This window comes from Schistocerca piceifrons, chromosome 7 (assembly GCF_021461385.2).
Source record: "Schistocerca piceifrons isolate TAMUIC-IGC-003096 chromosome 7, iqSchPice1.1, whole genome shotgun sequence".
In the NCBI taxonomy this organism is placed as follows: domain Eukaryota; kingdom Metazoa; phylum Arthropoda; class Insecta; order Orthoptera; family Acrididae; genus Schistocerca; species Schistocerca piceifrons.
This window is the reverse complement of record NC_060144.1, coordinates 142,109,509-142,136,287: the sequence shown is the minus strand read 5'-3', so window position 1 is coordinate 142,136,287 and position 26,779 is coordinate 142,109,509. Positions and strand designations below refer to the sequence as shown.

Below are 26,779 nucleotides of genomic sequence, written 5' to 3'. Positions count from 1 at the left end.
CCTGCATGCGTGAACGTCATCGTAATTCAGACGACTACAGCATACGTCAGGCTGTTCCAGCCCGCCCTTTTCCTCAGAGAGTTGTCGCTCGCTGTGAACCGTCAAGTGGGCCGGCAGTGGGCAGAGGAGCCTTGTGATCTGCCTCCAGCGCTTCCTGCCCTGTTTCGTAAATTGTTCCACAAAGTGTTTCTCATTTCCTTTTGTTTTTAGGTATGTTCTGAACAGAGGTCGCATTTAAGTCAGCAGGTTGCAGGGATGAAACACCAGGCTAATTTAAAAAATAAATCAAACATGAAACAAACGTTTGCAACTAAACCAAATGCAACAAACAAAACCTAATTTCATCTTGACCTGTGTCGAGCCAGTGTTACAGCAAACATACCATTCAATGCAGATGAAAACAGCCAACCCAAAAGTTTTCTAGAGAAATACTGACACCGCAGCATTCCATCAGTAGTCACAATGAGAAAGAACTATTTAGGCACGTCATATGAAAATACATTGAGCAGGATAAGGGAAGATATAGACGATTCATACATGTGGATCTCTATCGATGAGACAACTGACAGACAAGGTCGATATGTGACTGATTTCATTGTAGGAAAGTTATATCCTGAGACTCGCTCTGTACCTCATCTGATCTGCAGCAAGGAGCTAAAAAGGATAACCAGGAAACAATTGCTCACTTTGTTAATAAAGCCCTCAAATTACTTTTCCCCAACAGTCTAGATGAAAATAAAGTACTTGTAATCTACACTGATGCAGCCACATACGTGATTGCTGCTGTTAAATTGTTGAAATTATTTTACCCAGCCTTGCTTCATGTCGTCACATGTCAGGCCCATGCCATGAATCGTGTAGGTGAGACGATACGTCTCTGGTTCCCACATGTAAATAAGCTAGTTTCAACCTTCAAAAAGGTTTTCATTGAAGCACCTACAAGAATCCAGTTATTTGGAGAGGAACTTCTCGAGGTACCAGTTCCACCAGAACATATACTTACTGGCTGGGGAACGTGGCTAGAGGCCGTGGAATATTACAGAGAACATTCCGAAGGCATCAGTAACATCGTTCTTAAATTGCGGGAGGAGGCTGTGAGCATTACTTCAGGTAAACGATCTTCTAAAGGACCCAACAATTTCCTACGAAATTGCATACATAAAATTTCACACGCAACTGCAATTCATAGAAGACGTGTCTGAAAAACTCAACTTGGTCCCAGGCTTGGTATGAAACTGCCGACAGTGCTACAAAGAAACCCAGGACCGACTACCTTCTGCACAGTGGCTGACATCTTCTCAGGTAAATGAACAGAACTTGAGTGTGTGATCCCATTGAACGTATTAGCGTCTTTTAAATAAGGTCCGGTGACATCTGTGGGACGCTCATTCTCGACATATAAGATGCTATTAACAGATTAGGTATGCAGGTTCTCAACGGAAAATCTGGAGAAAGTGTTAGTTATTTACTGTGACTGTAATTATGGACACGGACAATAATAAGATGTGAATTTTTGTCGATCTATTTATCTTCTTGACAATAAAATGTCAGAGTTTGGTCACCTATTTTCTGACTTTTATAACCTGTTTTAGGAACCTAATTTAAGATTTTTAGAACCTAAAAGTCCCAGGTCTAGTTATACGGCGTGTGTTGATTTGCTTGATTACGACTATTGTTGTGGACACAGAAAAAGAGAAGTATTTTAAATAAGGCGTTGGATATTCTTGGTCCTCTGTATAAGGTGTATGTGGTGCACGAGGAATCACTTAAGTTTTTCAAATGTCGAAGGGAGCCACATTATCCTTCAAACCCTACTTACCCCTTTTTCGCTTATGTCCATGCATCACTGCCGTAACTGAAACGTGATTAAACACGTTGGCTATAAATTTTCGTTTTAGGCAAATCTGAAGCTTAGTTACTAAAATATAGTTTATTGCAAACGATCAAGGCCATTTTAACTGTTCTGTTTTATCTTTTTCCAGTCAGTCCAACTATTGTCAGGAAATTCTCTGAATATGAAAATTCTACTGATTCTACTACTTTATTTTTAATATGTATCATATTACACTGTAAGACAAAAAAAGGAAAAGAAAATAAAACGCCCACGAAGTAATTATCGGAATGGCACGATGACTGGAAGATGTGATGTGCATGTGCAGGTACACAAATGATTACGTTTTCAGAAAAGCTGAATGACTTATTCAAGAGAAAGAGCTTCACAAACTGAGAAAATTTAATTAAAAAAAAAACGCAAGCAGTTACTTGGCTTGGCAGTGATTGACGGAATTATTGGAGATCCTCCTGAGGGATATTATGGCAATTTCCGTCCAATTGTAGCGTTAAATCGTCACAGTGCCGACATGGTTGTAGGTCCCAGCCTATAATTCTCCAAACATTCTTAGCTAGAGAGAGATCCGCCGACGATGCTGGCCAAGATAGGACTTTGCCACCATGAAGATAAGCATGTAAAACTCTCGCCATGTGAGGACGATAGTTTCTGCTGCCTGAATTCGTGTCTGCTAAACCCTACCTTGGCGCGTTAGATCACCGGATCTATCCATAACTGAGAAAGTTTGGACCATTAGGGACAGGGTTCTCAAACCAGTTCGGGATTTTGATGATTTGTCCCGCCAACTGGACAGAATTTTACACGATATCAATCAATGCCAGGCCGAATAAGTGTTTGAATAAGGGACGAAGATTGACCAACAGGCTATTTGGCTGCTCAACTAGTGAAGCTCTTTCTCTCGAATGAATGAACCAATGTTTCAGAAATTGTAATCTGTTTTTGACTGTACATGTACATCACATGTATCGATTTTCGTGCCATATGGATAATCTCTTCGTGGTGGATCATTTTTTTTATTTAACTTTTTTACTTAAAGTGTGATTTCGGTATGTTACTATCACTTAAGTTCAGTATTAATATAACGGATCTTAGATATAATTACAGACTTCCACTCAATTGAGTCCGATATGGCTGGTTGATCTACTTGTCTTTTCTAAGTCCTACGTAGGGCTGTAACTGGACTTTTCTTTTTCTTACATCGCTGTACTGGGTGTATGCTAATTAACCCACAGTTACTATCGTGGGGTCATTTTTGATCCCAGCACCAACATTATTTTATTTATCACTGGAATGACGCCGCTCTCGCATCAAAGATTGTAAGTATTCTCTTAGTTGTCTTCAAGGAAACGTGTTAGTGCAAGTCGTGACATTGTTTGTTACAGGGTGATAAGATTTTGGGGTCACTGAAGACTCCAGAATAGCCTTAACGTGCGCATAATTTCTGAATATTGCATTGTGTCTTCTGAGTGGCGTATGTGATCTGACAATTAGTAGTGAATCTATTCGCATCGATGAACATGTTATGACGGCGGAGGAGGTTATGAACTATTTAGATAACGTAGAACGTGAATCTGTAGTAGAAGAACGAAGCCAGGAACATATGAGTGATTGTGAAAGTGAACATATTACTCACAATACAGACACTAAAATCTCTGACATGGGTGTCTCAGAAGATAAAATCTCTGGAAATGATTCTGGTAGTTGCTATATGGGAAAAAAGGTTCAAATGGTCGCGAAACCTGCCCAGTGGTTCTAGAACGAGGAAATCGAATATTTTTGTTCAGTTACCCGTGATTGATTGGAGCTGCTCAGCAATGTAAGCCTTCTATGCCATTTGAAGCATGGTCTATGCTTATTACAGATGATATGCTGAACACTATAGTAGATCACACAAACACACAAATTTCTGAAGTGAGCGCAAATTATGGTGAGACTGGGACTTTCGTTGATCATGTGTCTCTAGAAGGAATGCGAGTGTTTTTTCCGATTGATTTATCTCGCAGGTGCTCGTAAATCTCATCATGAGAATGCAGACTACCGGTTTTTTGCTACGTAGCTAACTGGAAAACCAATATTTAGAGCAACAATGTCCAAGGAAAGGTTTCTTTTTCTTCTGTCTGTTATCAGATTTGATAACCGAGCAACTAGGGAACAGAGAAAACAATCAGGGTACAAGCTGGCAGCTATTTATGACTTGTTTAACAAGTTTATATCCAACTCCGCAGCAAATTATAGCTGTTCACAATTTGCAACAATTGATGAAATGCTAGTACGTTTCCATGGACGCTTTTCTTTTACAGTGTATCTACAAAACAAACCCCAAAAATGGGGGTTAAAATTTTGTGTTTGTGTGTGCAAAAGACCACAATCTGATAAAAGCCTTTATTTATTCAGGGAAGGCGACAACTCCAAATCGATCAAAACTAAGCATCCCAACACAGTCTTTTCTGAAGCTGGTTCAACCCATTGCTCAGACAAACAGAAACGTAAGTGGAGATAACTGGTTCACCTCTGTAGAACTGGCTAATGAATTACAAAAGATTGGCCTGACATACGTTGGTACAATCATATGAAATGGGACATACAAAATTTTGTTTAACAGATGCTTTAACAATATGTTCCTACGACCCTAAGAAAAGTTAATCAGTAGCTATCATCCCCCCCATGAACCATGGACCTTGCCGTTGCTGGGGAGGCTTGCGTGCCTCAGCGATACAGATAGCCGTACCGTAGGTGCAACCACAACGGAGGGGTATCTGTTCAGAGGCCAGACAAACGTGTGGTTCCTGAAGAGGGGCAGCAGCCTTTTCAGTAGTTGCAAGGGCAACAGTCTGGATGATTGACTGATCTGGCCTTGTAACAATAACCGAAACGGCCTTGCCGTGCCGGTACTGCGAACGACTGAAAGCAAGGGGAAACTACAGCCGTAATTTTTCCCGAGGGCATGCAGCTTTACTGTATGATTACATGATGATGGCGCCCTCTTGGGTAAAATATTCCGGAGGTAAAATAGTCCCCCATTCGGATCTCCGGGCGGGGACTACTCAAGAGGATGTCGTTATCAGGAGAAAGAAAACTGGCGTTCTACGGATCGGAGCGTGGAATGTCAGATCCCTTAATCGGGCAGGTAGGTTAGAAAATTTAAAAAGGGAAATGGATAGGTTGAAGTAAGATATTGTGGGAATTAGTGAAGTTCGGTGGCAGGAGGAACAAGACTTCTGGTCAGGTGACTACAGGGTTATAAACATAAAATCAAATAGGGGTAATGCAGAAGTAGGTTTAATAATGAATAGGAAAATAGGAATGCGGGTAAGCTACTACAAACAGCATAGTGAACGCATTATTGTGGCCAAGATAGATACGAAGCCCACACTTACTACAGTAGTACAAGTTTATATGCCAACTAGCTCTGCAGATGACGAAGAAATTGAAGAAATGTATGATGAAATAAAAGAAATTATTCAGATTGTGAAGGGAGACGAAAATTTAATAGTCATGGGTGACTGGAATACGAGTGTAGGAAAAGGGAGAGAAGGAAACATAGTAGGTGAATATGGATTGGGGGACAGAAATGAAAGAGGAAGCCGCCTGGTAGAATTTTGCACAGAGCACAACATAATCATAACTAACACTTGGTTTAAGAATCATGAAAGAAGGTTGTATACATGGAAGAACCCTGGAGATACTAAAAGGTATCAGATAGATTATATAATGGTAAGACAGAGATTTAGGAACCAGGTTTTAAATTGTAAGACATTTCCAGGGGCAGATGTGGACTCTGACCACAATCTATTGGCTATGACCTGTAGATTAAAACTGAAGAAACTGCAAAAAGGTGGGAATTTAAGGAGATGGGACCTGGATAAACTGAAAGAACCAGAGGTTGTACAGAGATTCAGGGAGAGCATAAGGGAGCAATTGACAGGAATGGGGGAAATAAATACAGTAGAAGAAGAATGGGTAGCTTTGAGGGATGAAGTAGTGAAGGCAGCAGAGGATCAAGTAGGGAAAAAGACGAGGGCTAGTAGAAATCCTTGGGTAACAGAAGAAATATTGAATTTAATTGATGAAAGGAGAAAATATAAAAATGCAGTAAGTGAAACAGGCAAAAAGGAATACAAACGTCTCAAAAATGAGATCGACAGGAAGTGCAAAATGGCTAAGCAGGGATGGCTAGAGGACAAATGTAAGGATGTAGAGGCCTATCTCACTAGGGGTAAGATAGATACCGCCTACAGGAAAATTAAAGAGACCTTTGGAGATAAGAGAACGACTTGTATGAATATCAAGAGCTCAGATGGAAACCCAGTTCTAAGCAAAGAAGGGAAAGCAGAAAGGTGGAAGGAGTATATAGAGGGTCTATACAAGGGCGATGTACTTGAGGACAATATTATGGAAATGGAAGAGGATGTAGATGAAGATGAAATGGGAGATATGATACTGCGTGAAGAGTTTGACAGAGAACTGAAAGACCTGAGTCGAAACAAAGCCCCCGGAGTAGACAATATTCCATTGGAACTACTGACGGCCGTGGGAGAGCCAGTCCTGACAAAACTCTACCATCTGGTGAGGAAGATGTATGAGACAGGCGAAATACCCTCAGACTTCAAGAAGAATATAATAATTCCAATCCCAAAGAAAGCAGGTGTTGACAGATGTGAAAATTACCGAACTATCAGTTTAATAAGTCACAGCTGCAAAATACTAACGCGAATTCTTTACAGACGAATGGAAAAACTTGTAGAAGCCAACCTCGGGGAAGATCAGTTTGGATTCCGTAGAAACACTGGAACACGTGAGGCAATACTGACCTTACGACTTATCTTAGAAGAAAGATTAAGGAAAGGCAAACCTACGTTTCTAGCATTTGTAGACTTAGAGAAAGCTTTTGACAATGTTGACTGGAATACACTCTTTCAAATTCTAAAGGTGGCAGGGGTAAAATACAGGGAGCGAAAGGCTATTTACAATTTGTACAGAAACCAGATGGCAGTTATAAGAGTCGAGGGACATGAAAGGGAAGCAGTGGTTGGGAAGGGAGTAAGACAGGGTTGTAGCCTCTCCCCGATGTTGTTCAATCTGTATATTGAGCAAGCAGTAAAGGAAACAAAAGAAAAATTCGGAGTAGGTATTAAAATTCATGGAGAAGAAATAAAAACTTTGAGGTTCGCCGATGACATTGTAATTCTGTCAGAGACAGCAAAGAACTTGGAAGAGCAGTTGAATGGAATGGACAGTGTCTTGAAAGGAGGATATAAGATAAACATCAACAAAAGCAAAACAAGGATAATGGAATGTAGCCTAATTAAGTCGGGTGATGCTGAGGGAATCAGATTAGGAAATGAGGCACTTAAAGTAGTAAAGGAGTTTTGCTATTTGGGGAGCAAAATAACTGATGATGGTCGAAGTAGAGAGGATATAAAATGTAGGCTGGCAATGGCAAGGAAAGCGTTTCTGAAGAAGAGAAATTTGTTAACATCCAGTATTGATTTAAGTGTCAGGAAGTCATTTCTGAAAGTATTCGTTTGGAGTGTAGCCATGTATGAAAGTGAAACATGGACGATAAATAGTTTGGACAAGAAGAGAATAGAAGCTTTCGAAATGTGGTGCTACAGAAGCATGCTGAAGATTAGATGGGTAGATCACATAACTAATGAGGAAGTGTTGAATAGGATTGGGGAGAAGAGAAGTTTGTGGCACAACTTGACCAGAAGAAGGGATCGGTTGGTAGGACATGTTCTGAGGCATCAAGGGATCACCAATTTAGTATTGGAGGGCAGCGTGGAGGGTAAAAATCGTAGAGGGAGACCAAGAGATGAATACACTAAGCAGATTCAGAAGGATGTAGGTTGCAGTAGGTACTGGGAGATGAAAAAGCTTGCACAGGATAGAGTAGCATGGAGAGCTGCATCAAACCAGTCTCAGGACTGAAGACCACAACAACAACATCATCAGTGCATCATGACAAGAGCATTGATCAGCAGAGTGGTGAACCTGATATTATTCTATTCTACAATTCTACAATTGGGGGGGGGGGGGGGGGTGGATGCCCTTCATCAGAAGGGTCCTCTCTACAAATGTGGAAGAAGATGTAAAAGGTGGCCACTAGCCATATGATGGGCTGTAATGGTTATTGATATTGTTCACAGTTACGAAATATGGCAGTACTCCAATCCGAACACAAAGATGCCACGCTGTAAATTTACTAAAGAACTGTCAACAAACCTAACTGAAAAGCACATGAAACAACGTGCAACTGTACCAACTCTATGAACAAGTTAGAAAACATTAATTAATTCAGCATTTCATTTGGAAGAGCAGTTCCAACCATCAAGCTCATGTGGGCATAAAAGCGCCACAGATGTAACTTTTGCTCAAGAAATCATGACAAATCAGTCTATTGTTCAAGATGTAACAAATATGTCTCCAAAAACCACACTCAGTTGAAGAGATCATGTGTACAATACAACAAAGAGTAACTTTATTACGAACAAAAAGATTTCAGAAATTGAAATTTTTGTTAAGCATGAAGTAATGGCTGTTAATTTCTTTACTATGCATTAAAAATTACATTTCGCGCTTCAGAGATTAATTTGGACTTTAATCAACTTGGCAGATGATGCAGAAAAGAAAAGTTACTACTGAGATGAAAAATTTGTTGCTTTAAAAGTACCTCTGTATTGAGAACTGAAAATATGCAGACATTAAAATAAACACGTCTTGTAAGATTTTCTGGCTTTCTTGTACCTCAGATTTAGATGAAAGTATTTTTATACAAGCTGAAACGAATATGTACAAAAAATTACCATAAATGACTTAATCAGAGTAAATGGAGACACTAATAATTTGTGTAGTCATAGTAGTTGTGATACTCAGAAATATCGATAGTAACTCACGGTTAATGATGAAATCTGTCACACTTCAAAATATACGACAGCAAAACCAAAACGAGTTCACAAAAGAGCTGTTGGCGAGATAACTGAGTATGAGTTACCAACCATCAGTGACTACGTTATAAATTATTGGTGTATTCAACTGAAATGTAAACTTGTCGATTAAGTCCCGACCTAAATGGGCAGCAATGGTGCATATAAAAAAGAAATACCATTCTATTCCAGTACGTAACATGTAGAATCGGAGAGGAAAGGAATATGTGGAAAACACTGATAAGGAGAAGGGACAGGATGGTAGGACATCTGCTAAGACATGAGGGAATGACTTGCATGGTACTAGAGGGAGCTGTAGAGGGCAAAAACTGTAGAGGAAGACAGAGATTGGAATACGTCAAGCAAATAATTGAGGACGTAGGTTGCATGTGCTACTCTGAGATGAAGAGGTTAGCACAGGAAATGAATTCTTGGCGGGCCGCATCAAACCAGTCAGTAGACTGATGACAAAAAAAAAAAAACGTAACATGCTATAGTTTACTGTACTCTCCTACTAGTAGTGGCTTTCTCTGCAGCCTTCGCACACTATTGCTCACGTCTTTGCATGAAGTTACGAATTTTCACCAAATCCCCGGATCACAACGTAAATCTTGTCGATACTAAACAGTTCTTCAACCGTAACTTCGACAGTGCCGTACACTTCACTTTTGAGATGGCACACGACAGAGTTCAGAAGACGTGCCATGTATCAACTAATCTTGGGGGCCACTGCTCTTCATATCTATCTTGGACAATATGGGCGCGTTATACGTCGAGTTTTATCAGCATCACACCATGCCGGTGCCCCACCATTCATGTATAACAAATGGTTCAAATGGCTCTAAGCACTATGGGACTTAACATCTGAGATCATCAGTCCCCTAGATTTAGAACCACTTAAACCTAACTAACCTAAGGAGATCATACACATTTATGCCCGAGGCAGGATTCGAACCTACGACCGTAGCAGCAGCGCTGTTCCGGACTGAAGCGCCTGGAACCGCTCGCCCACAGTGGCCGAACATGTGTAGCATACCGCAATCATGGGGCATTGTTGAATTACATGGGACTTACAATACTACTAACTAATTACTAATTAATTACAATAATCCTAATACTGTACATCTAATGACCTGTAGATACTTTATGATACCGTGCCTGCAAAGGAATAGAACAACACAGTAAACATGTCAAGGCTATGACGGTTTTTATCTACAGGCAACATTATCCGGAAGAGTGTTGTGTAAATACAAAACAGTTACCTGAACTGGCTTTTTTGTTTACCTGTGTGATGAGTGAGTGTCAATTCCACACTGCTCTGCGGTTCCCGATAGTGCTGTGTTGAACGCAGTGTACTTCAAGCAGTGGTACGATAAATACTGCATCGTTACTGCACTTCCGTTCCTTAGTACAGTTGACAGTGAACACATCATTAATAAAGTTCGTAGAATTCAGGCATCTGTAGACAAACGTGCTGCAATTGTAGCACTCCGACGAGCATGTTTATCTATGACCTTAACTGCAAAATAATGCGGCGGGTCTATAGTGTGAGTCAGAAGCAACGGTATGGAACTACCAAGACCAAGACGACATTGTAAAACAACTGACCGTGTTGAAAAATTCTCCAGAAATATGTTGAAAACCGGAGCAAAAGTTCGCGCGCAGTTTGTAGAAATGAACAAAAAAAAATCTGTTGCAACATTAAAAATGTAACTGATTGTTACCGGCTTGTAAGGAAGTGTGGCAGCGAGAATACTCTTCTGAAGCACGTAAACAAAAATAATAGACTCGAATGGGCTTGGTAACGTAGCAAATGGACACATGAAAAAAGGAAAAAGTTTTTTTCACAGACGAATCGAAATTAGAGTTCATATAGCAAGCAAGGAACACCTCTGGGATGCTTTTAATGGTGTCTGGAATCATTTAGATTCACAATTCCTACAAAAACTTACTTCAGCGGACTCCTCGAGTATGTAAGGCAGTCATTAAATTCAAGGGAGCACACTTTTATTTTTCAGTTTGCTTTATAAATGTTTAAGTGTGCATAACTGTATGTTTGGAGAAATGAAGTTACTGTTTGTGTTCATATCTGAAATATCAAATAGCAGTCGTGGTTTATTGAAATTAATAACGATGCCGTAATCGAAAAGTTTACATTTCTAATGCCTTTGGATTGACAGGGACGAAACTTCATACCGAAGTCCTCGGCGCCGGCCGCAGTGGTCGAGCGGTTCTAGGCGCTTCAGTCCAGAACCGTGCGACTGCTACGGTCGCAGGTTCAAATCCTGCCTCGGGTATGGATGTGTGTGATGTCTTTAGGTTAGTTAGGTTTAAGTAGTTCTAAGTTCTAGGGGATTGATGACCCATTGCGCTCAGAGTCATTTGAACCATTTTTGAAGTCCTCGGCGCCTGGTAACCAACCATACGCAGCTATTTCGCGTAGGTTTCGTATGCGGCCTCATCTATACTGAAACGGTTTTGTCTCTGTGATCGTATACTTTCAGCGTGTCAGTTTTCGCTATTAAATCCGGTGCACTTAGTATACAGTATACTGTCAAATATCCCTCAACGGGCGTTGTGGCATAGTGCATATGCACTGAAGTAGTGTCTGGGAAGAGTGACATCCAAATATTCTTCCATATTCGTAGTTTTTCTTTCTAAAGTTTCCCAAGTTCATTTCAGGCAGCGATATGCCCCTATGTAACTCAGTTTCTGTCCGTATGACTCTCTCTCAAGTAACCTAAAAAGCGTGACCTTAAATTCGTAAGTTACATTCATCCATTCATTGTGATAAATATTCCACAGTTATTCTGTTTTCATGAACTGAATCGTACATCCTAGTTTGAAATATTTGCTCGTTGTCAAGAGCATTCATACGAATGTGTTCATGTGAGTACACAGACTACGAATAATTAATTTTACCTGTTGTAGAAACTGAAAATTAATGGTATAAATTTTTTATGTTTTAACCACTGGTACTTTCTCTACACTCCCGAAATAAATCTTCGTCATCGTTATTGCACATTTCGAAGAGACTGAAGTCTCATCATTGTGACTCACAGTCCATTACTGGTTTATTATGCGATTAATGTTACATGTTGTCGTGCAATACATTATGTGTTCACGTGCTGTAACAGGTTCCATAACATACAGCAGTCTGCGTGTGAATCTGTTTTAACTTCACTAAAACTGCATGCAAATAGGACATCAGCGCCACATTCGTACTGGCAGACAGACGAAACACGCGATGTTCGGGTTAACCTATTTGTGTCTGTCCCAATAACAGACTGAAAACACTCTGCAAAGCGACCGTACCCACCACAACATCGTTTGTTGTTTGTTGACGGCAGGTGCACACAATTCATTTCTCGCCCACTTGATATTTCGTTTCATACACGTACATTAAATTTTCTACAGCATTACGCAACAACCACAGTGAAGGATGGAAATTAATTAATGACTTTTATTGACACTATTTCTAACTGTGCACGTCCACGGAGTTAATGCACAAGCTACAGTGAGTGCATTGACTAGCCAAGCGCACTTAGAATCAGTAGTCTATCTGTCTTGTAGCATTCCTATGTGCAATGAGGAATATATGAAAAAGTATAAGCCTCGGTGCAGGCCAAAGTCTCTTTTATTTTCGTGGCCTCTTCTGCAGACGCACTATTTAAATCCTCATACAGTTGATATTTTTTTACTTTCTACTGTTCCTTTCACCACTAAATTAAAAGTACCAATAAAGTTCTTTTATTTGTGGTAGTACTCATTCCATTGTGTTAATTTACGTGGCTCGGGAAGTAGCGATAGATGACAACATTTATAAAAGTTACAGAAATGTGGGAATCAGGTGAAGAATGTGAGGAGAGATTAAACGATTTCCTAAAGTTAGGAACAAATGGAGCAACGCACGAAATCAGTCTTACTTTTGCTGAATAAAACATTAAAAGTGCTGACAGACCGATATGTACTTGGAAATTCATGTTTCTTCAAATCTGAGATGCAGTGGTGGAGCAGGGGTGAACCATTTTATTTCCATCTGCAGTTGTACGATCTTAAGAAGCTAAGCGCCCAAGTTTGAGCACATGCATGAACCTTAGATCAATACAAGTATACGCAAAAAACTGAGAGCTAAGCACAGATTTTTCGTCTAATGTTTGTACGCAAAAGTGCTTCTGCCCTTGGATATTTCACTGTAAGGGAATATTTGATCCATTCCCAGAATATTCTCTCATTTGCAGAGAGTTAATTACATCTTTCTTGACTGACTACCGGCAGAGAAACAAAGATCTATTAAAGTACGACACAACTTCTGTGAGATAAAACAGTCACGTATGAAAAACAGTATGAAACAGGGTGAATTATTTGAGCCGCCATTAGGAACAACCATCCGCAACGAGTTAATATTATGTTTAGTATAAAGAAGTAAGTAAGGAACGCCGATTGTCTAGTAGCGTAATCCTTCGTTCACACTTTTATTTATACAGATTTTAATTACTTGTTTCAGTTAACTTCCTAAGGATTCCTCGGACATTTTAGCATTTCAGGTCGGTTCCCCGCAGGGGCTTCTTTAACTTGGTTTCTCTGCCGGTGTCGTTTCTTAATTAACTTAAAATAAATATCAAGTTTGGATTCTCCCAGCTGTGAAATCAGTTTTCTTTTATTTATTTACACGGTCGAAAGGCGAGCAAGAAACCTTAATTTCCCAATTAAATTTATGACTGGTTTTCATTAAGCCGACCCGTTGAAGAGAAAGATAGCACAACCTGCTTAGCTTTGCAGGGACAGAAGTCATAGTAACGTACTCAAAATTTATAAGAGAAGTTTGAACATGTGCTTTTAAAGCTTCTTGTTGTCTAAATTTGTTCGGAAATAGCGACGGTTTCACAATTTCTACCATATGGGAGTGGTAAGCTTTTACTCTCAATAAACCAGTTACGTACTTCCAAGCGGACATATGCGAGAGATCATTTAGATTTTGATAGGCTCTGAATATGTTCTAGAGTAGAACAAAACCAGAGATACATTTTTATACCTGCCAATATGGCTATCAAGAGGGTGAAAAACTACCATGAGTTTAATGTTTCTGAATGAATGCGATCGAAATGGTAACAGATACAAAAGGAAATCAAATAAATGTTGTATCGTTTTTAATGTACATTAGCGCTATGCCACCCCGGTACAGTGATTTTGCGCAACTGCACATACAACCATAGCATGCCTCCCTCTTCATTACAAAGTCTCATGCACACCTCAACCAGCTTGGTACTTCCATTAAAGAGAACGCTAAAACCCAGCCATAGGTGCTGTAACCAGATGAAGCTATATGATTCCAGACACCTTTTAAAGTCTCATAAGGAACACCCTGAGTGCGAAGTCACAAAAGGCCGAAGATGTTTACGGCATTCGACGCCCCACATATTGTCTACCATGCAGTCACAACAGGGGGTGGGACAGGAGGTATCCAATGGCGAGTACAGCATGAGGCTACTTGGTGTAGTTGAACTGCTTAGACGATGAGTAACTCACAAAAGTGCTACAGTGCTGGTAATGTTGATACAAAGCAGACCAGTCGCAATAATACACAAAGCAAGCATTGCGTTATATTTACAACAGTTGACGAAGTTGACATGTCGTTAGAAAAGAACGCAAGGAATTTTGGAGAGTGAGAAAGAACGGGCAAAAGAAGTACTTTCCTGCAAGATGAGTCAGTGGAATGTGTGGTGTATTATACGCCCGACCGTGCGGACACTGTGATGACGATACGTAATTAACAATTGAAAATGATATTGAAACGGGTGTCGAGACTTGAAGTTCATCATCCTTGTCGGACAGGGAGGCGCAAATCCTGTTCCAGCGAAACAGCCGGCCGCGGTGGCCGAGCGGTTCTAGGCGCTTCAGTCCGGAACCGCGTGTCTGCCACGGTCGCAGGTTCGAATCCTGCCTCGGGCATGGATGTGTGTGATGTCCTTAGGTTAGTTAGGTTTAAGTAGTTCTAAGCTCTAGAGGACTGATGACCTCAGATGTCAAGTCGCATAGTGCTCAGAGCCATTTGAACCATTTGAGGCAGTGAAACATAGTGAACGACAATCGTTGTCAAAGGAGCCGGTATTAAATATAATTACGTATATTGAAGATCAAAAAAACAATTATGAACAGATTTCGAATAAGCCGGCATCAATATGACCATGCAGTGCATAAGAAGAATTACAGATATTCAAGGGAGGATTAGGTGCACTTGTCACAAAAAATGATGTTAGTGGGCTTTACAGAATGTGCATCACAACGACCTATTATGTCACGGACATCAAACTGCGAGCGACATATATTACAGTGATTTCAAGGGACGCAGTATATGGTTTCATAATTGCAGACAGTGATACGAAACTGGAGGACGTACTGTAATGAAATTTCAAACAAAGTGTCAACTTGATGATGCGCAGCCAACTGTGGAATCGGTCCGAATATTTGTAGATGAGATAAACAAACTAATGCCATTGTTCAGTAAGGAATTCGTTTTCTACTCCGACCAATAGGGCTTTGAAGAGGAAATGCATATTAAAGGAAATCTGGAAATAAGAGATAGCAAGAGAATAGTATGAAGACTAACATGAATGCGTTAATGCATTGATATACAACAATGCCAACTGTTAATCTGGATGATAAATTGGCTGGAACGTTATTTATTGTGCTGCGAGAAGTGGGAGGTGCTCTGACCCTAAGATTCTTTCTAATACGCTTGATCTTGCAAGGGAAGCAGGGAATTTTTTCGTCACAGCAAACAAGAGTGGGTAAATGGGCGTACGAGATATACAACTATCGTATGAGCACTGATTTCGGCCACAAAGTGGTCAAATAAATTGCTTTGGCTTGATTACTCGTATGTGTATAAAATGCATACATCTTTAGAGCAAACTATGCCTCCTGAAAAGTGTCTGACATTGCAGAACCTGGAACCACTGGATAAAATCAGCCTCTGGGTGTATGTTTCTTCTGTGCCTACAAAACATATTTCCCAATCTGCAGTCATGTCTTAAGGGGGGTAGGACGTCAAACGGGCCGACTTGGAGCAGGAGAGGCACCACAGGACATTTTAATTTCTACTGTCTATACTTTTACAAGTAAATTCATAAAACTTTGTCAGCATGACCAGGAAGGATTCAGGATTCACACTCGTAGCAGCGGAAGTTCAAAAACATAACAAAATAATTCATTTTATATGTGAAATTTCATCATTTTTTCACTTACTATTGGCTGCATTTGTGGCTACAGGTACACATTCCTTCATAAGTAAGAGAGACTGTTCGATGAATTTTGCACAGCATACAAACCATGCGTACAGGGGTCTGAAACTCTACAATCCATCTAATTTATGAAAAAATGAATGAGCTGTTACGTTTTGAACTTTATGCTTAGAAAAAAATCAGATTTTTTAGTTAGTTATCTCAATTTTTACCACAGTTTTTAATAGACTTGGAAAATTCTAGAGTTTCATACACCTGTAAGTATGGTTTGTATGCTGTGCAAAATTCATCAAAAAATTTCTCTTACTTGTGAAGAAAAATGTACCTATAGCAACAAATGCAGCCAACAGTAAGTGAAAAAATTATATTTCTTACCTAAAAAAATTTATTTTGTTATGTTTTTGCACTTCCACTGCTATGAGTGTGAATCCTGAATCCTTCCTGGTCATGCTGACAAAGTTTTATGAATTTTTTGTAAAAGTATAGACAGTAGAAAATAAAATGTCCTGTGGTGTCTCTCCTGTTCCAAGTGCGCCCCTCTGACGTCCTCCCCCCCTTAAAGGATAGCCAGTTTCGTGATAATATCCCTGGCAGACTGTTTCGATTACGGTTGCATGCCATCGCATTCCATCAGTTCTCATCAGCCCGTTATAGCAATATGTTTCTGCATGTACTCTCTAAGACCGGATATCTAACTGAAGGTCCTGAGCGGCTTGCAACTCCCAAGCAGTTAGGCTCCGATCTTGATAGTAGCTGACCTTCGTGATCACTGTATCACTACATTTTTCATTCTGTGTTCATGGTGCAAGTTAATGGTTTGTTCTGAACATTTCTTGAATGTCGATGATGTCTACTTTGGGAAGCGCAGTGGATACATCCCATAGAAGGTTGATCTCAGCACCTCCCAGACACTCATTTTCTGTTACTAAAGATAGTCTTAGTAAAGATAGTTTTACTAAAGACATAACTTGCGACCTCTCACTCAGCGTGTTCCTTGTCAAACATATGTGATGTATATATGCTGAGCGCTGCGACAAATAAAGGTGACATGGTAGGTAAGTCCGTGCAGTTCGCTTCGCGAGAACTGAGTGCAGCCCGCTTGCCTACAGCGTCCGGCAGACCTGGACGCTGACCCATACAAGTGCTTGACTAAGCCCGGCAGTGATGTGACGGGAACTGCTGTTATCACTGTGGCAAAGCTGTTGGCACAAGACCTATAGTCCCACACATTTTGATTTACATGTTCCTGTTTAATTATATCAACTTTTCTTTTAAATTTGAAAACTATTTCTGTTCATCATATTTTGGGCACGCAATGCGATCACCACTGGTTCACACACCCGGTACTTAAGGCAGCAGGTGTTACATTTCCGACGTATTATGGCCAGTAGCTGCCCCGTATGGTCGAGGTCACCTTGTGGTTATTTGCCAATAACAAAACGCTAGATCACTTCTTGCCCATGCTGCCCTGACCTACATCAACACGAAGGATATCCAACTGTGGCCCTGGCCAGGACGTTCTCTATACTTGTCACCCACTGAAAACATCTTGTCATGTTGTCTGGTCGGACGAGTCTCGTTTCAAATTGTATCGAGCGGATGGACGTGTACGGGTATGGAGACAACCTCATTAACCCATGGACCCTGCATGTCAGCATGGGACTGTTCAAGCTGGTGGAGGCTCTGTAATGGTGTGTGGCATGAGCAATTGGAGTGATATGGGACCCCTGATATGTCTAGATACGACTGATTTGCCACTCGCCAGTTGGACAACTGAAAAACTACGGCATGAGGCTAAGCAGCACGGATTGGCGTACTGTCTCTGTCATATAAGCTCAGTTCGCCTCAATGCCCAGACGTGTTAGGGCTGTTTTTAACAGTAGAGTTGGCAGCGCTCTGTGTGCAATTTCGTACAGTGCATATTCCCAAACAACCAATAATTTTGATCATTTATTTTTTCCTATTAAACTGTAATATTTCGTTATTCGCAATTTCATTGGCTAATAGTGTATATTTCTAATGTCTCTACGCTCAACTACCGGTCGTCTGGGAGATAAAATTAGAACATGATTCAACAAGATTCACACTCTGGCACTCACATCTTGATGAGGAGCACGTAACAGATGTAGATATGTTCGCTACATTAACACTGTTTTTCTCACTTTCCCACGGGCAGGCTGTCGACGTTCGGCCTGGCTGTGCGGTCTGGCAGCGAAACCACCAAGAGGGGCGGAGCGCTGCACCCTGCTGCGGACAGGGCGTCTCACGTCCACTACGACTTCTTCGGACTCGACTACGACATCGGCCTCATCAAGGTAAGCCATTGAGACAGGCTCAAGATTCGTAACGTCAGTTGCCTTCACCTTCCAGATCAACCATAAGTTTGGCATAAGGGAAATGCTCGTATTATACCACAAAAAAGTGAATATATTCTGGCAGAGTTTGAAATGTAAAAGAAGGGAACTAGTATTTCGACATAAGTGGCAGCTTGTAAGATATTTAAACCAAAACTTCTGGACATATTCGCTCTATTTTACTTGTTAGTATTAGTACTCATATCATGTAATATAACGCATTGTGTCAAGTAAAGTAACATTACGCATGATGTCATCACCCCAGCAGCAAATACAGCCCCAAAAATCTTTTACCCCGGAAAAAATTTATAAATTTTTTAGATATTACATTTATTCTCTTCAGCCATATGATATTTTATATACTCTACTACAGCTGGCGAATCTTTAGGATTTTGGGCACACAATCAGGGACTTAAGACCAAAAGTTGAGAGATGCAGGTGTGTGAACAGGCTATGAGAGATCACTGGGCTGGGGACTTAAGGTTGACTTGTAAAAATGAGAGAATATGTCAAAATTTTTTGATTTAAGTATCTTTGAAGCTTCCAGAAGAATCGAAAATTTGGTTTCCTTCTTTTACATCCCTGACTTTGTGCGGGACATATTTGGCTCTTTTTGTGCTATGATAAGAGAATTTTTATTATGGTTCTCAACTTTTACTCTATCATAATTTTGGTGTTAGAGCTCAATAGCTTGGCAACCGTAACAGGTTTTTGTCGACTCTGCCGACGACTGATCCGGTATACGTTTTTTTAATATCTTTCACTTCCGTTTATAATATTTGAACCGATTTCCACAAGTTTTAAACATGTAAGTGGCATGCGTAAAGAAACTCAGTAGATGTATAAACGGCTATACAAACCGCAGCTGGTCCGGGCTAAACCAAGCCATTGTACCCTATGTTTCTAGCTCAAATAGGAACAGAACACTAAGACCCCCAACCATATCGCAGGTCTGCAGGCGGCCGTTGTCAATCATATTTGTAAATTTGTAACAATAGGAACAGCTTACAGTTCTATACAGCCTTCAACTGTGGCTTATTGAGAAAGTTGTCCGTAGTAACAGTTTCAAACATTGTTCTATCGTCCTCAGTTGCGTGTAATAATCGTCTATGTCAATATTTACTTCATCAGTACAGATGCTATTCTACATAGCTATTGCCCTTCTTCTGATTTTATACCTTTTCCTCTGCTGTCATTCGTATTTTTATTAGCACAGCACTAAGAAATTAACACACATTTACGTCATTTGATCTTTACTTACAACATATTATGTCATTTTCACAGGAGTGTACATTACTTAATGTTGTGCTAGTAAGAATTTGAATGACAGTAAGCAGAAGAACTGCTCTAAAACAAGAACAAGAACAAGACTATCTATGTTGATTGCAGTGGAGTTACAAGACTTATCCACGTCGTTGTGTCATAGCAGTATCTATAAATCAATGTTAGAAACACTCGTATCAGTTTCATTGACAATATCCAAATATTGCTTACATGAGTTTAAAATCAAGGTATATTATTTTGTAATAATTACAACAGTCCAGAAAAATAGCTGAAAGACGATATTCAACATCAGTTATGATGTTTAAGAAACTTCTCTGTCTGCCAAGGAATGTCTGGAAAGCAACTGCGGAACAAAAGAGTTAAAAAAACTGCAGTTTAGCAATTCCAGCTGTCCTACGAAAGGAAATTACAAGAATTCCGTGATGAATAAGAAACGACATTTCCAGCATAGCTGCATAACACTTATTTTTTATATTTTATGATGCCGACCGAATATTGGCCCACATATCCCTATTCAGCAAACTACTGTGTACCAACCTCAGCTGAGTGTTTAAAAAATAGAAAGCATGAAGTCAGCTGGCTCTACCACAAGATTTTCTGCACATTTGTGTTACAAGCTGAGGTGCTCTTCAATATCCCGTTACTCACTTCTTAGTGAATTGGTACTTAACAAGCAATTCCTACTAACAGAGTAAATGAGAATGAATTTCAATCCGTTACATCCAATTTACTTTCGCCTGCAAGAATGTTTCTAAGCAAATAGCTTGTCTTACTAAATAATTTGTTCCACAGTGTCAACTCCAAGTAGAACTGCTTACTGTAGTCTGAACTGATACATGCCACTATTAATTCTCCCACACCACTTTCTGCTGTTATTACTTTTCTGCGACTCACGTTGTATGCAGAGAAACTCTTCCTACCTGCTGACGATCTGCAATGGCAAATGGTACTGCCCACTCTGTCCTCGCTTTAGATGTATCCATTATGACCATTCTTCTTTCTTGAATTTCACGTAGTTCCTCGTCTAAATAATTGCTGATTGTAATATGGCAGTCTCCGGGAATGTAATATATGGAGAAAAATTTATGGTAGGATGATCAATAGGGGTGAATATTAAAAGTGTATAGACACCCCGATTACACTGATATAAAATTATATATCCAGTTTATATTAAACAAAACGCGATCATTAGTTGCGTACCGCATGAACACAAAGATTTAGACGTGCTGTCCTCCATATTCACACTTCTTATAAATTCTTCTTTTTCTAACATTGTTTATGAAAACATCAACAGTCGTTTATTTGCCTTCGTGTTGTACATCGTTCATATGCTCCGTGTCAGTCCACTCTTTCTTCTTTCCCCATTTTAAATGATATCACTGGACCTCCAAGTGTCACCACTGTTTTAAAAACCATCTTCCACACCAATATCTACATTGCGTCACACTGTGATACCATTTATGCAAATCAAAAGTATGGACGTATGTTCTATGTCCAAGATTTTTTTGATGCATTAAGAGAATTCCGGAAGAAAATTCATTTTAATGATAGAGTATTGCAGTTTTCCAGTTTATCGCCAATTATATTCACTCTTATACCAAAATAGCAATCAGAGGGAAACAACTTCCTGGTAGGAACGGTAGAGTGAGGAGATCACTTCCTAATCCAAGGACTTGCAAACAACGTTATAATTGAGGAAGGACTTTAGAAAAATTGTAAATATCGAATGTGGCTATCAAATTTATCTCAAAATTTGGGTGAATATTAAATGCGTTGACGTGGAACAGGTTGAGAAATCTGCCATCTATGAAACACTATTATTCGATCACACTACAAGATAGTTAGCTCACCTACGAGTCACCCCCTATACCTAACCCGTTGCGGATATAGGACTTGTGAGCGGGGCAAAGGGTCGAAGCTGATTTCGGAAGATCATCTATTTGACATTTCCGAGATTACTATAAAACGTTCCGTGAGATACAGTGGGTATGATCTGTAGACACACCGGTGCTCTAAAACTAAAACTAAACTCCTCCCGAACAGGCCATGAGGGCCCGACGATACCGACTGGCCGCCGTATCATCTTCAGCCCATAGGCGTCACTGGATGCGGATACGGAGGCGCATGTGGCCAGCACACTGCTCTCCCGGCCGTATGTCAGCTTCCGAGACCGGAGCCGCTACTTCTCAGTCAAGTAGCTCCTCAGTCTGCCTCACAAGGGCTGAGTGACAGCGGTGCTCTGCAAGACCTGATATGTGGTGTCCAGTTCCAATAAGGATATTTCGTGCTTCACGAGGCTTCATTGTGAACAGGTGAGGCTATAATTGGTTACAGACGTTTCAACAATTTACAGTGGACAACAGTCTAAATATGGTGTACAGATAGAGCACGCAGTTCATTAAAGCAGTTTGTTCAGCAAAAACACAAGTAGACTGGGAGAGCTTGAATTAAAATTTAAGAATTTCCACTACTGACGTCAATATACATTCCAGCGCTGTTGGGGACAATAATTGCAATTCTTCTCATAATGTCCAGACATACTTTTATGAGTAGCAATATTTGTTGTTGTTGTGATCTGCAATCCGAAGACTGGCTTGATGCAGCTCTCCATGCTGTTCGTGTCCGAGCCTCTTCATCCTCTGATAACTACTGCAACCTACATCCTTCCGAATCTATCCTCTGTATCCATCTCTCGTCTCCCTCTACGAATTTTACTCCCGGCACTTCCTTCCAATATTAAACTGGTGATCCCTTGGTGTCTCTGAATGTGTACTACCACACGACACCTTCTATGAGCAAGTCCTACTCAGTACCTCCTCATTAGCTACGTGATCTACCCATCTAATCTTCAACTGGAATCACTCAATAGAGGAAAGTCCACTGGACCTGACGGGATACCAATTCGATTCTACACAGAGTACGCGAAAGAACTTGCCCCCCTTCTAACAGACGTGTACCGCAAGTCTCTAGAGGAACGGAGGGTTCCAAATGATTGGAAAAGATCACAGATAGTCCCAGTCTTCAAGAAGGGTCGTCGAGCAGATGCGCAAAACTATAGACCTATATCTCTTACGTCGATCTCTTGTAGAATTTTAGAACATGTTTTTTGCTCGCGTATCATGTCATTTCTGGAAACCCAGAATCTACTATGTAGGAATCAACATGGATTCCGGAAACAGCGATCGTGTGAGACCCAACTCGCCTTATTTGTTCATGAGACCCAGAAAATATTAGATACAGGCTCCCAGGTAGATGCTATTTTTCTTGACTTCCGGAAGGCGTTCGATACAGATCCGCACTGTCGCCTGATAAACAAAGTAAGAGCCTACGGAATATCAGACCAGCTGTGTGGCTGGATTGAAGAGTTTTTAGCAAACAGAACACAGCATGTTGTTATCAATGGAGAGACGTCTACAGACGTTAAAGTAACCTCTGGCGTGCCACAGGGGAGTGTTATGGGACCATTGCTTTTCACAATATATATAAATGACTTAGTAGATAGTGTCGGAAGCTCCATGCGGCTTTTCGCGGATGATGCTGCAGTATACAGAGAAGTTGCAGCATTAGAAAATTGTAGCGAAATGCAGGAAGATCTGCAGCGGATAGGCACTTGGTGCAGGGAGTGGCAACTGACCATTAACATAGACAAATGTAATGTATTGCGAATACATAGAAAGAAGGATCTTATATTGTATGATTATATGATAGCGGAACAAACACTGGTAGCAGTTACTTCTGTAAAATATCTGGGAGTATGCGTGTGGAACGATTTGAAGTGGAATGATCATATAAAATTAATTGTTGGTAAGGCGGGTACCAGGTTGAGATTCATTGGGAGAGTGCTTAGAAAATGTAGTCCATCAACAAAGGAGGTGGCTTACAAAACACTCGTTCGACCTATACTTGAGTATTGCTCATCAGTGTGGGATCCGTACCAGATCGGTCTGACGGAGGAGATAGAGAAGATCCAAAGAAGAGCGGCGCGTTTCGTCACAGGGTTATTTGGTAACCGTGATAGCGTTACGGAGATGTTTAATAAACTCAAGTGGCAGACTCTGCAAGAGAGGCGCTCTGCATCGCGGTGTAGCTTGCTCGCCAGGTTCCGAGAGAGTGCGTTTCTGGATGAGGTATCGAATATATTGCTTCCCCCTACTTATACCTCCCGAGGAGATCACGAATGTAAAATTAGAGAGATTAGAGCGCGCACGGAGGCTTTCAGACAGTCGTTCTTCCCGCGAACCATACGCGACTGGAACAGGAAAAGGAGGTAATGACAGTGGCACGTAAAGTGCCCTCCGCCACACACCGTTGGGTGGCTTGCGGAGTATCAATGTAGATGTAGATGTAGATGTAGAACATTATTCTGTAGCATCACATTTCGGAAATTCCAACTCTCTTTTTGTGTAAACTATTTATCGCCTATGTTTCACTTCCATACTTGGCTATATTTCAGACAAATATGTTCAGAAAAGACTTCCTGACATTTGAATCTATATTCGATGTTAATAAATTTCTATTCTTCAGAAACACTTTTCTGGCTGTCACCAGTCTACATTTTATATCTTCTCTACTTCAGTCATCATCAGTTACTGTGCTACCCATATAACAAAAGTCATCTACTACTTGAAGTGTATTGTTTCCTAATCTGTTCCCTCAGCATCACCTGGTTTAGTTCGACCACATTCCATTATCCTTCCTTTGCTCTTGTTGATGTTCATCTTATATCCTCCTTTCAAGATGCTCTCCATTCCGTTCAGTTCCTCATACATGTCCCTTGAAGTCGCTGACAGAATTATAATGTCATCGGCAGACTTCAAAGTTTTTATTTCTTCTCCAAGATCTTCTATTTCTGCTCCCAAATTTTCTTTAGCTGCCTTTACTGCGTGTTCACTGTACAGGAGAATGAATAACACCGGGGATAGGCTACAACCCTGTCTCACTCACTTCTCAACCACCGCTTCCATTCCATGCTCCTCGACTCTTATAATTGCTGCCTTACTCCTAGTGAAATATCCTTCTGAATCCTTACATTTATTCTCTAGCCATTCCTGATTAGCCCTTATGCACTCTGTATCAATCTGACTTTTCAAACGTTTGTAATCCCTTTCGCCTGCTTCATTTGCTGCATTTTTACACTCATCAGCCAGAACATTCAGATCACCATCAACTATCGACATAAACTCTGTTCAGGTGACAGCAGCTTCAGCTGGCGAGGAATGACTGACTGCTAATCAGACTCACCCATTGTACATGTAATATTATCGAGCATGCTGTCCTTATGTAAAATGGGGAAGGCGCGCGATCTGTCTGAGTTTGACCGGGGGCAGACTGCGAGGGCCCGGAGGCTCGGCACGAGCATTTCGGAGGCTGCACGGCTTGGCGGGTGCTCGACGAGTGTTGTGGTGGGTAGCTTCAACACGCAGCGAAACCAAGGTGAAACCAAGTCCAGATATCTTGGGGTTGGGCGGCCACCCTTCATAACAGATGTCGGACGTCGTAGTCTAGGCAGATTGGTAAAATAGTACAGGTGGCAAACTGTCGGAACGAACATCAAAGTTTAATGATGAGTGGAGTACAAGTCTGTCTGAACACAGTGCAGCGAGCAGTCTAACGATGAGCCTCCGCAACCGACGACCAATGCGTGTGACAGTGTTAACACCACGACACCGGCAACTACGACTGAAATGGGCACTTGAGCGTCGACACTGTGACGCGTCACCAGAAAAAAATTTATGAATGACAGTGCTGGTAAACCCCTTACGTTATTTGATTTTGAAACAGCTGAGCAGTACTGAACGTACTCAGACATTTCTCTCTTTACTTATTCTGATCAACACTAAACTGACACACAATATTTTTAGCGCAACGCAATCTGACTTTCAAAAATCTCTGCAAAAGAATGGCCCTGACTAACCTTAACCTATACCTTTCATGAATCACTTACCTCACAAAAATCTTCGTTGCTCGAACTACTGCAATACAGCGAGCGCCAATACTGTCAGCTAAATAAAAGATTCTAACTACTGAAGTCACTAACTACTGACAGGCATAGTTAGCAAATGAAAGATTTTGATAGAGAACAAACAATGTATTTACCTTAATAGCGTTCAAAAGTCATAACGTATACATCAGTTCATGACATCCAGTCTTAAAAATTTACCATCTCTGATGGACACACGTCCAGATCATCCGCTCTCAAAACTCCGCCATCTCTCTCCACACATCCACCACTGCTGGCGGCTCACCTCCAACTGTCCAACGCTACGCGCTGTTCGCTTCCAACTGCCTAACACTACAATAGCGACCATACCAACAATGCCAACCAGCCACAGACTTCACACAGCTTAGTCAGCGATTTTCATATAGAGCGCTACGTGGCGTTACCAGCATAAAAACCTAAACAGTCTACTTACAACTGGACGGCGGCACAGTGGTAGAGCGTTTCACGGTGTGATGAATCCCGGAAGCCTCTTCATCATCCTGATGGGAGTGAGCGAGTCTGTCGTCTTCCACGACAACAGCTCCTTGGCACCTGTACTGCTGGACGGAGACAAGCTCGTGGCGGCTCCATTGTGCTCTGGAGAACATTCTCGTGGGTATCCACAGGTCCAGTGGAACTCGTGCAATGTACCATCACGGTCAAAGAGTATCGTACACTGGATGCAAACCAAGTGTACCCCTACGTGTGGATCACGTTTCCTAATGGCAGTGGCATTTCCCAACAAGGTAATGCCCCATGACACGAAGCCAAGAGTGTGATTTTGAGGTTCGAGGAACACGATGGCGAGTGCCAATTGGTTTTCTGGCTCCCAGCTCGCCAGGTCTGAAGCCGATCCAACACATGTGAGATGTGATTGAACGTGCTTCAGAGCTCATGGGCCCCCTCCTCAGAGTTAGGTGACGTGTTTTCTTCTACTTTTGTCTTAACTGTCTACACCACATCTGCAGTGATGATAGAAAATCTCCTATTTGGCACTTCATCACAAACATCAATAAGGTCGTCTTTAAACGCACAGTCTGAATTTACTGTAATCCCAACGTCCATGGTGTTTTCTGCGTAAACATCACAGGCTACCAACTAATTTCGGTTGCTTTCACATCTTTCGGTATTTGATGAAAGAA

At 41.0% G+C, this 26,779-nt stretch overlaps 1 protein-coding gene across 1 annotated transcript in view; it reads left to right on the top strand.

Moving 5' to 3' along the window:
* Positions 1-26,779, top strand: part of LOC124805517 (trypsin alpha-3-like) — a 116,944-nt gene that overhangs the window by 70,544 nt on the left and 19,621 nt on the right. Inside the window, exon 3 of the mRNA XM_047266080.1 lies at positions 18,196-18,334. Within this exon, the coding sequence (XP_047122036.1) occupies positions 18,196-18,334 (139 nt within the window). The remainder of the gene's footprint in view (positions 1-18,195; positions 18,335-26,779) is intronic.